Source organism: Jaculus jaculus, chromosome 15 (genome assembly GCF_020740685.1).
Source record: "Jaculus jaculus isolate mJacJac1 chromosome 15, mJacJac1.mat.Y.cur, whole genome shotgun sequence".
In the NCBI taxonomy this organism is placed as follows: Eukaryota; Metazoa; Chordata; class Mammalia; order Rodentia; family Dipodidae; genus Jaculus; species Jaculus jaculus.
In genome coordinates this window covers 12994499-13006670 of record NC_059116.1, presented here as the reverse complement: position 1 = coordinate 13006670, position 12172 = coordinate 12994499, and the positions used below count along the sequence as shown (strand labels likewise).

The following is a 12172-nucleotide window of genomic DNA, read 5'->3' as shown; positions in this document are numbered from 1 at the left end:
ATATCACTCTTAGTATACATAAAAAGAGTAATGTTTATATCATTAAAAACATAACAGAAATTTTTGAAAAGAAGATTAAGTGTATCAACTTCAGCCCCAGACCCTTACAAGGAATAAGTAACATCAGAGCATAGTGGCCCACCCCTACAATCCCAGCACTCAAGAAGCAGAAGTAGGGAAATTTCCAACAAGGCAGACTGGGATACAGAATTAATTCTAGGACAACCCGGGCTACAGTAAGACTCTGCCTTAGAAACAACAACAACAACAAAAAATACCACCACCACCACCAACAAAAACAAACAGCAGCAAAAAACGCAAACAACGAAGGCAACACGAAAATGTGCAGGGCTGTCTGATGCTCAAACGCTGGTGACTTTGTGTGAATATGTCACCGCACTCCACCTGCTAACTTATTTTTATATTTATTTATTTTTAAATTTTTATTTTTATTTATTTATTTGAGAGTGACAGAGAGAGAAAGAGGCAGATAGAGAGAGACAGAATGGGCACGCCAGGGCTTCCAGCCACTGCAAACAAACTCCAGACGTGTGCGCCCCCTTGTGCATCTGGCTAACGTGGGTCCTGGGGAATCGAGCCTCGAACTGGGGTCCTTAGGCTTCACAGGCAAGCGCTTAGCTGCTATGCCATCTCTCCAGCCCTTGATTTATTTTTAGATCCCAATGAAGCAGTATAATTTCTAAATACTGCTTCCTTTAATTTGATCCATGTTTCATGCCTTTAACTTGAACATAATAAGGTTTTCTTTTTAATTATTTAAAATATTTTTATTTTCTTTATTTATTAGAGATAGAGAGATAGAAAGAGGCAAATAGAGAAAGGGAGAGAGAATGGGTACACCAAGACCTCTTGTCACATCATACAAACTTCAAAGGCATGTGCCATATTGTGCATCTGGATTAAATGGGTACTGGGTAATTGAACCTTGGTCCTTAGGTTTCGCAGGTAAGCGCTTTAACCACTAAGTCATCTCACCAGCCCCCATAATAATCTTTTATTTAACTACCTTAAATAAATGATCACATACATAAAGGTTAAATGCCTCAACATTATTTAGGCACTGCCAGCTGGATTTTGGACCCTGTGTTTCTTCTGTCAAGGAGTAGTCACCACCAATAAAAATGGCATTGTGTTCATGCACATGGGCTGGAGACATGTATTTATAAATTTTTAGGCATTTATTATTTTACTGATTAGCACTGTTGACTGTAAGTTTGAGTGGACCAAGTGATATAATTTCACACCAATTGATCAACTGAAGAAAATATATTTGGAGGAACACATAGTATGCTTCTGTTTATGTTTATAGAAAAATAATAATGATTCCACTGTAGATAATACACTGAACTTGAAGCTTTCAGCATTTCAAAATCTAAAGACAACATGTGTTTTGATAGTTCTGGTTCATATATTTTGTTTCATTTCAATGTAGTTTATATGTGAAATGGAAACAAAATCATCAGTTACCGTCCAAAGCCTGCTAGGGAGCTGTAGAGATAGACCAGTGGTTAAAGGTGCTTGCTTCAAAGTCTATCAGTTTGGGTTTGATTTCCCAGTACCACCTTAAAGTCAGACACACAACATGGCACATACATCTCGAGCACATTTGTAGTGGCAAGAGACCTCAGTGCTCAAACTGTACTTCTCTCTCCTTCCTTTCCTCCCTCCTCACTTTCTCTGTCAAACAAATAAATAAAAATAGTTCACAAGCCTGCTGGTAGAAATATGGAAGGTAATATAAGTGAAAAGTTTTGTAGCCTGTAAAATACACAGAACACAGTGTGGTTGGGATATATTATGACGTCCCCAATTAACTTGAGCTTCATTGTGTTTTGAGTCTCAGTGATCATATTATTCAGTAAAATAGAATGGCTTCATTTCACAATAAATTAAAATTGCATAAAAATATCTTTTACAATGTTCAAACATTATGGCCTTCACTAAAATTATAAACATCATGAAAACAGATTGTTTTCTTTATTAAATGAATTTTTAGTTTCTGCTCATTGTGAAATATCATCTCTGATTCAATTTGATGAATTGGTGCAATATTCTCATTGAGAAAATAGGGCTGCACTGTGAAAATGAATTACTTAGAGAAGTCTACTGATCTGTTTCCTCAAATAAAACTGAGATGTATGGAGAAAGTTAATTAAAATGTCTTCTGTCTAGAATTTGTGGTCTCTGTGGAAAAAGTTATAGGAGTCTGAAGAAAAATGAGTAAAGTAAGGCAAAAGTAATAAGACCGGTGATAAAGAAATTATAGAATACACTCCCTTCCCATTCTTTAGTTTCATATGGTGCTAAATAATTTTCCTGAACAAATGACATTTCAAAGCAATGTCATCTAGATATCTGTAAATAGTGGGAATAAAAATAACATTTATCTTGTTTGTATTTCTGTTATTTTATTTGCTAGTTTCTAAGATTCAGTTGACATACACATAAGTAGTCCAAAGATATAAATACTTTCCAGTTGCCCTTAAATATATCATCATAGCTCATTTTTATCCACACAGAACAGACACCTGAATCAAATACTTGCACTTCAAGATTCAAGTAATTCTTATATTACTGTATGCTTTCCAAAATATCAAACATTAGCATGCATTTCTGGAAAAAAATCATTTAAGTAAATTGTGAATATATATGTAAGAAAGACATTTATCAAGAATATCATCAAATTGTTAATTTCCATCATTTCAAAGACTTTTCAGTACTGGGTGCACTTGTTGCTATCGGTGGAAAGAAATACCAACTTCAAAGTTCCCCTTGCCAGCAGTGGTCTGTAAATTAGGACAAAAACCTGATGTATGGATCCATACAATTATCACAGTAAACTATTTCACTTAATATTGAAACCAGCCACATATCTAGGCTTGCTTTTTTTTTTTTTTTTTGCATTTGGCCTTATTTACTTGCACATTTAATTCTTCTTTTTGAATTTCAAGGTTTTGTTTTTAATTCAAGGAATATCACACATACCCATATGCATACCCAAAAATTAAAAGTCAAAAAACAAATAACTCCTGTCACTGTATATCAGATTTTGTAAGCATAACAAAAGTCATATTTACTAATATATACCTGCAGATAGTATAATTTATAGAGTTTGGATAGAATGTACCTAATTTTTTCTACTCTAAAATTTTAGAAACCAATAACAATTATGGGCATATGCATGGGTATAAAAATCAGTGGCATATGCACACATACTATTTAAAAAATATGGAACTATAAATAAGAAAAAAGGATCTCAAACAACTGGCATATTTCATACATTTTAAATCCAAATTTAATGAGAAAAGCTAATTAGATGACAGCATGGGTATCATAGATCCCTTCCTGAAAGCCAAGTTCAGGTCCAAAAATGTTCCAGAAGTGCACATTTCAATGTCCCCATTACAAGTTACATATCTTAGCCCATAGACTGAAGATCCATGTCTAATTTAATGATCCTCAAAGCTGTTTGAAGGTTCTGAATGTCCTCATTATTACTTAAGCTTTTCCTCTCAAATAAAATGATTGCATCTAGTTCTTGTCTGATTCATAATTTGTGCTACTTAGGACCTGATTTTACCTTCCAAAGTAGTTTTAAGTAATTTAGGAGATGAACAAAATCCAGTGCTCTAGGTGAATGACCATGCATTCTTGTCTGTTTTAATAAGAGTGTTTGATGCGGGTGAACATTCACAACTGTCTTTCATGAACAACTTCGCTTTCATCTACTGCCATCCGAGAAAAGTTGTAAAGAAAGAAAATTCCTTGCTGTGCTGACTTCACTCTCCATTGGAGAATGTGTTTTTCCTTTTTCAGAAAGTAGCAAGATCAATGGAGATAAACCACCCCTTGCACTTCAGCCAAGGCCCAGGTGAAACCACAGAAGAAATGGGGAGAGCAAGAGCGCTGCTTCTATGGTGAGCCTGAAGATAAGCACCAAGGTGAAGGAGATAGACCCTAAGGATACTCAACACCTACCAAAGCAGAGATCTGGACGCATCGAAGAGCCCAGCACTGAAGTAGACTTAGAACTCACACACCATGGCTCCTGGAATTTTGTGCAAGAGGGGGCAGAAATATTGTAAGGGCCACAGGTTGGGATGTCATGCCCAGAGGTATTACCTCCCCCCAATAACTGACAGCTGCTCACACAACACATAACCCACAGCCCTATGGGGAATACCAACAACCCCACTGAGGAGGGGCCCCACTGGAATTTGGGAAGGAAGGAGGAAAAAGAGGGTACCAGCACATGATGTAGTCATACAAAGTATGTTCTTAATAACAATTTAAAAAAGAATAAGTAAAAATAAAACTGTTTGCAGTATGGAAATCAAGAATTAGTAAGTCTGTATTTGGCTGTCTTCAAGTTTTTTTTGTTGTTGTTGATGTTTTATTTTGTTTTGTTTTGTTTTGAGGTAGGGGCTCACTCTGGTCCAGGCTGTCCTGGAATTAACTATGTCATCTCAGGGTGGCCTTGAACTCATGACAATCCTCCTACCTCCGCCTCCCAGAGTGCTGGGATTAAAGGCGTGCACCACCACGTGTCTTCAAGTTTTAATAAAGAGAAGGAGAGAAGCAGATGACATCACAATTAGTTGCAAAATAAAAATGATGAGCAGATATTTAGTTCCATTAACTATAACATATCCAAAAATCCAAAATGTGTCCATCAACATTTTCCATTTAGAGACAAACTTTGGAAAGTGATGACAATGAATTCAATTGCTACACAACACTTTAAAGTTTACTGTATGTACTGGTAGCTTAATACAGCAGGATTTTGTTAAAACACACACACACATACACACATGAGAATATACTATATCACAAAATGTAGGGGCTCCATGGTCATTTGACTAATATATTCTTTTGCTGAATAAGAAAATTTCAACACACTGTATAATATTGTGAGATACTTCTTTGTGACCTCCACATCATGTAATGCCAATCACTCACCTGAATTTAGGTAATGGACAGAACAAAAAGTCTGAATGAAGTACTTCAAATATGCTGTGAATATACTCACTGATTTGTAAGTTGCATGACGTGACTACTTCTTATCTATAATGTTTTGGGTCAAAATTGTTTCAGATTTCATATATTTTTAGTATATGGAATATTACAGATTTATACATAGTGTTGTTTTATACATATCATAGATGGGACCTAATTTTAACCTGAGCATTCATTTATGTTCCATATATATATATTAATACATATATGCATGCATATATATATATATATATATATATATGTATATATAATGTGTTCATGCAATATTCATAGAATGCCTGAATTTTGAAGGGTGCTCATAATATGAGGTAGCATGTGCAATTTCCATGTGTTTCTGCCATGTGGTTCTCACAAAGTTTGGATCTTGGAGCTTTTCTGATTTTGCATTTCTGGATTAAGGATAAGTGATCAATACATGAGTGAAATTCATTTAAAATAATGATATGGTTTCTGATTCTAGCATTAATCAAACACAGAAATGTAAAATCTGTTTAATAATATTGCAGGAGATGGCTAGTATCACTCCATGATGCTACATTTATTTTGAAAAAAATATTGTCAGTAGATATTAAATTCTTAAAAGTTATAGTTATTACTTTCATAATTTAGCTACAAATCTGGAAGAAGCTGGATATTTTTTAAAAATTTTATTTATATTTTATTTATTTCATTATTTATTTGAGAAAGAGAGGGAGAGAGAGAATGAGAGCACCAGGGCCTCTAGCCACTGCAAACAAACTCCAGACACATGCACAACCTTGTGTTTCTAGCTTACATGGACACTTGGGAATCAAACCTTGGACCTTAGGCCTTGCAGGCAAGCACCTTAACTGCTAAGCCATTTCTCTAGCCTGAAACCAGATATTTTGTATTATATGCCTTAGTTACTTAAATTTAACCATTAGCTGTCAGAAGAAAATAGGTAAGGTAATCAAGATTTCAGGATAATATCAACTAGCGTGCTTTACTTTAATATTGTTTTCAAGTATCCATTCCATAACAAAGAAACAACACAGTTGTCATGGAACCTTGTAAATTATAATACCAATCATACAACAGATCGATTATAAGAACAATACCAATCATGAATTCTCTAAATGCCTTGAAGAATGAGGAATCTAAGGTAATTAAATCCTTGTGAACACACACACACACACACAGAGAGAGAGAGAGAGAGAGAGAGAGAGAGAGAGAGGGAGGGGGAGAGAGGGACAGGGGAAGGTAAGTTAGAAATAAATATGGGTGTCATTCATCTATATGCATGATTTCATAGAAACTGTCATAGAAAGTGTTCAGCATAGGATTTAAAGAAGTGGCTATAAAAGAAATATGACTATGCAATTAAAAAATAATGCCAGTAAAATCCTATCAAATTTAATGACTTAATAAATATTTTTTCAAGAACAATAATAAAATTTGTGAAAGAGTATTATTTCTTTCTTAAAATAATTTTCCTAAGTGGAAACAAAGTTGGTTAGTGGATCAAAAACACATCTCAAAGCTTATAGTCAACTTTTCTTTAAAACTGAATTGCCTAAGTGGTTGAAAATGAATAATAGTCAACAGGTTAGAGAAGATTAGCCACTGACGCACATGCCAAAAGCCATGCAACTACTGCAACCAGGCTGCACCTCTTGTGGGTTGGCCTGAAACCTGGATGGCACAGAATACTTCCCTCATGGAGCATGAAACTAAACAGTACTGGTTTTGGGAGGGATGAAGGTATACTAGAACATTTTAATGTACAATATGTGATAATAAAACTTGCCTCTTATGCGAGCCCTTTTCCATTGGAATATTACAAAATTTGCTTTTCGAAAGCCTAACTTTTATCTGTAATAAATCAAATAACCTGCACATATTAAGCCATAATTATTGGTAAGTTAAAATAAATTTTGGCCATAAGCTCTACATAAATCATCATGTATCTTGAGCTAAAAATATTTTGTATGTAGTTTTGAGCCATAAATCAATGATGAAAATCAATATTAATACTTAGATGATTTCCATTTCTATCATTTGGATGTGATGATATATTTTAAGGTATAACTATACTTAAAGATATAATTTTAAGACATACACTGTAATATTTGCTTTCAATTTTACTATCTCACAGGACCCCCTTAACTTATTAAACTTAATAGAACCAGCAGTGTGAAGTTTTGTCATTTCCATTTACTACTTTGAATATTAGAATAATTGGAAAAGAACAATCCCTGAAGTTTTATATGAACATTGTTTTCCAAAATAGCCCAAACTAGTGAAACATTGAATTTGTCAATATTAAATTTTTAAGTTTGCATACCTCACATGGAAAAGAAATGGAAGACAAAAGCAATTTGTATGTAGACACACTTAATTTTTTTTCCCTAACATCTGCCTTTTACAAAAGATATGTCTAAGCAGTTTTAAAGTGAGGTTAGAAAATGATGCTTCGTTGAAAATATGAATGTGTACACATGGCGAGATGTTCTAAAAATGACATTTCACAGGAAAATGAATGTGAGAGTTACCGAGGGGGCATTTGATGCTCGTTTGATGGATTTTATCTTACAACTAGGCTACAGTTCCAAGTGTTATTGTATGGACTCGGATATGGAGGAAAACTTGTGTCACTCCAGGACCGGGACACTTTGGCATTTCAGCCATGGTGACTCTGAAAACAGAAACACATCTCAGGGGACCAGCCAGGGGAAGGACTTAGTTCTCCCCTTAGTTTATGGGGTCTCAAGATTCTGACATAATTGGGATATCAGGAGGGCAGGATGGAGAGCAAGCTCTGTGTCAGGGAACAAGGAAACGTGGGACCTCAGAGGTTAAATAAAGAGGAGTGGTCTTCAGCCTGAATTCCATCCGCTTGAGTCTTTGCTAACAGTTGTAGGGTGACAGGCAGGAGCTCTGGGTGCTGGTGTGGAAGACTGATCCGCCTTGTGGACCACCACAGCTTTCATGGCACTAGTTCTTAGCTTTAGAAAAGAAAGGGGTAAGACCCCTTCACCAAAGACAAGCCCTTGAAACCCCCGACTGCCAGTCAGAACCCAGAGCCTTCTCTCCACAGTGCCGGGGGAGCTCAGATGCATACCACGGTGTTAGGCTGGGAGGTGGGGCTTAGCTGTCTCCAGCTTGCTTGCTCTTGAAGCCTCCCAGGTTAACAGACAGGCTGAGTTTGAGAAAGGGTCCTGGTATCACTAAAGCCCAATGTGGAAGCTAGCGAAAGCAGGCAGCGTGAGAGGCACGGTGCTGACCCTTGCCTGTGCCAAGTCACCTCAAACCACTTCTGCATGCGTCATTGCCTTTCCTGTTCACCGAACTCCACCGAACCTCTCTGTTCTACTGTCTCAAGGTACATTTCCTTTATGTGGAAATTAACCACTCTTCCTTTCATCTCCAAGTTGGAGTATTCGCCCATTCTGCTGCTCCTGGCCACACCACTTTGCTCCCAGAATTTTGAAATAGCTCGGAACTGGAACGTCTGAGTCAGACAGGCAGAGAGACATCCAGGGAAATTGGGCAACCCCCGCTTTCCTTCTTGCACACTGAGTTTCCCTTCCCTCTTTGGGACTGGACCTCTCAGGTGTCTGCTGACACTCACTCACACTTTCCTGGGTACCTCCTGCATGGTCGCTTCCCTGCCCAGCGGTGTCCACCCAGGACGGACAGCTCCAACCCCAGGTGCCTGTTCGCCCCTTCCTGTACCTCTCGTCCACTCCCGGAATCCTTTCAGGACAGCGTTAAACCCTCCTCTGGTCACTATTTAAGTTCTGCCCCCTCTTCATTCCTTCTGGGTCTCCGCTGTTTCTCCAGGCAAGCCGAGCATTTCTTAGAAGAAAGTCTTGTTTTCATAAACTTTGCCTGCACGGACACTCCTTGGCCAGTGGACGAGTTTATGAGCACACACCTGCGTGCACACGGCATGGGGCACACACGGAGAGATACAGCCGGCCAGGGCAAGTGGACAGCTATTAAGGGCACGTTAAAGTCGCTAGCCATAGCCTTAGAGGAATCCACAACCCTAAGGAGGCATCAGAAGGGAATTTCAAAATGGGTTTGGGGAAGCGGGCTCCAGAAAATGGTGCTTGAATATCGTAAGCCCACGGAGACATCCATGACACTGGAGACGTGTGCGCGGGGTACTCCTACTGAAAGACAGACGCACACTTTTGACAGAGACCACGGTGGCTCGCACTATGTAATAAATCTTCAGCAGGCTCATTCATCTTTGCAGTTGACGCTCCTTGTTTAAGGCAGGACTTCTCGCTAGGGTCCAATTCAGACCCTCGCATTTAAGGATGGGGTCCTAAGCCTGAGCAGACCCTCCTCCCTCTACCCCCAGGCTGGTGCGGAACCACTGGCAAGTTAAGCAACAACCCAACAAGCGGATTATCCGCGGGAAAGGTCAGCACCCCGCCCACCCCCATCTCAATGCCCCATCCCCCCCCATCGCCTCCGGGTGACCTCTCTCCGGCGACCCCCACCCCCAGCACCCAGACCCTCCAAAGGAGCTCCAGGGAAGGAGAAAGCCGAGCGAGGAGGCACTCACCCCCAGCTTCCTGCTGCGGATTTTCACGTAGCCCTGCTTGACTATGTCATTAAAGTTGGAGGCCATGGCCAGCGAGGGGAGGCTGGTCCGCTCCGCGATCCCCTTCCCGGAGAAGTCCACAGCCGCCGTCCGCCGCCAGGTCGGCGCGGGTCTTGCATCCAGCCCGCCGAGCCTCGGCCGCCGGCTCCTCCCCGAGAGCTCCGGAGCGCAGGGACGCGGGGTCGGTGGCAAGGCCCGGGGAAGCTGGGGGGTGGGGGCTGTATGAGGGATGGAGCCCGGAGCCACCGAGCAGCCACGCCACAGCCCGGGCGATCTGGTCGTCACCTTCTCCTCCCACACCCCCGCCCCCCCCCCGCCGGGGCCGCCTGTCTGAGCCCCGCGGACAGCTGTGTGCGCTCTCCCCGCACCCCACGCTCCAACCTCGCCGCGCGCCGACGCCCCCGGACCGGCCGGCAGCACCCCACGGGCTGGCGCCTCACTCGGCGGCGCACGGCTGCCCGGAGCGCACCATCGCGGCTCCCCGGCGCGAGGGGGAGGGGAGGACGGCGGGGCGGGCTGATGCTCCCGCCCGCTTCCCTCCCCCAGGCCCGCGGCGGCGTGGCTGGGCTGGAAGATGCTCGGAGAGCGAGCGAGCTAGACTGCGCTCCATCACTCTCCCACCCCACCTTCCTCCCTGCGCCTCCCCCCGCACCCATCCCCGGGGCAAGATGATGCTGCGCCCCGCGTCTCACACCCGGGTCCCGCTGCCACAGTCTCCCGGGTACCCGCATCGCTCTACCCGGGGCGTGGATGCCTTATGCCAAGGGCGCCTCATCCAAAGCTGGGAAGATGCGGGGACCAAGCGCTTGGGGACATCCACCAACAACGTTTGCAGATGGCAAGAGAGAGAGAGAGAGTGAGAGAGAGAGAGAGAGAGAGAGAGAGAGAGAGAGAGAGAGAGAGAATTGTTTATTTCAGTGGCCTTGTCTACGATGCGTCCTGGGAATCCGAGGCACACACATGGCCTTCCCAGGTCTCTGCCCCGTGGGCAAGTGCAAAGCGACGCCTAGCCTTGCGAGTGCACACACAAAGAGACCAACCGTGCGCATGTGTCTGCGTCCTCGCGCTGAAGTCGGAAGCAATCCTGAAAGGCAGCCTCTCGCCTACGTCCTCCGCTGAAGAAGCCGGGAACAGTTCCCGGCGGCTCCTCGATGCCTATCTGTTAGTTAACTGTGGTTTAAAGTGGCTGGAGACTTCGCGTCCCCTAGGGAAACGGAAAACTAAAAGCAGAGCGACTATCCTTCGAAGGCTCTGAAATGTTCAACTTGCCAAAACAAAAGGGTTGAAGAAGTTTCTCCTCTTTCTGTAAGAACGTATCCTAAAAAAAGTGTGATTTTTTTTCTAATGTAGAGACATTTTAATTAAAATTTTAAAGTTTTATCATGGAATAGGATACAAAGTTTAAACGGAATATTGGATTTTGATTGGAGGAGGAAAAAAATGGAAATTTACTATAGGCAAGATAATTTAGCATACTTGAGAATATTTCTAATTAAGAAAAGAATCTGCGAGGATTGCAAAGGCAATTGTGTGTTCTTCGTCTACAAAGAATTTATATTTAGTAAGTGTGGGTTAGACCATGCTTAATTCCGCTGGGCTCAGCGAGCAGCATTTTTCTAGATCCTCATTTAGTCTTAGATCTATTTGGAACATAATCACATTAAGCGAGAAGGGAAATTGAATGTGAGAGGAAAAGAAATATGAAAGCTCAGAGGGTAAGCTTACATGACCTTCACCCCCAACCGAATGAACATCCCAGGAGAAATTTTTGTTTCCTCGTTTACCAAGACTCCTCCATCGAAATCCTATCTGGTCCACGGAGCATTCTGTCATACCCTATTGGTACAGGATTCCTACTCGCTCATTTCTTTAGTAAACTCTTCCCCTTCTCCCTTCCTCAGCACCTTGCAATCCTGATTCTTCTCTTTCTCCTTTCTCTCCTCCTCCTTCTTTGCTGGATTCTCATAATTCAAACTACAGGATACATGAGCAGATATTTAAAACACAGAGGCAATTTTCACTGAAGTGCCCCTCTGAAACGAGTTTAGTCTCTCATCATCCTAGGGTATCTTCATGACTCCTTCCTTCAGTATCTTCTAACTACTGCAACCAGGTCGCAGATTGCATTTATTTATACCATCTTAGCATACCTTATAGCCACTTTTCTTCAACACAAATGCCAGTTCAGACTTGTACGATTTCACTCAGGTCCCTTGCTACCATTGATGCCAATTAAAGCATGTTCTCCACCTATCAAAAAGTAAACTTGGCTCAGAGATGTTGTGACTGAGCCTTAATTTTAAGATTGATGCTGAGTATAATTTCCATGATTATTAATTTCCACTCTTGTTTATATAAAAATCTGTGCATTACTTTCCCCATTGCCATGACATAGTATCTATTAAAAATAAATTAGCAGAGGAAAGGTTTATTAGGGCTCATGATTCAAGATGCTATTCCATGTAAGTGAGAAAGGAATGGTTGGAGCAGAGGGAGGCTTCTGATCACATCAGCAGTCAGGGAGCAGGTGGGGAGGGGTTTCTTGTAGTCACACAG

The 12172-nt window shown here is 41.3% G+C and overlaps 1 protein-coding gene across 1 annotated transcript in view; it reads right to left on the bottom strand.

Annotated features, from left to right (window-relative positions):
- The window catches only part of Dok6 (docking protein 6), a 394737-nt gene extending 383828 nt beyond the window's left edge, over positions 1-10909 (bottom strand). Inside the window, exons 1-2 of the mRNA XM_004654811.2 lie at positions 10657-10909; positions 9578-9820 (exon numbers count right to left, since the gene is read on the bottom strand). Of these exons, the coding sequence (XP_004654868.2) occupies positions 9578-9820; positions 10657-10665 (252 nt within the window). The 5' untranslated portion in view covers positions 10666-10909. The remainder of the gene's footprint in view (positions 1-9577; positions 9821-10656) is intronic.
- Between the last annotated feature and the right edge of the window lie 1263 nt (positions 10910-12172).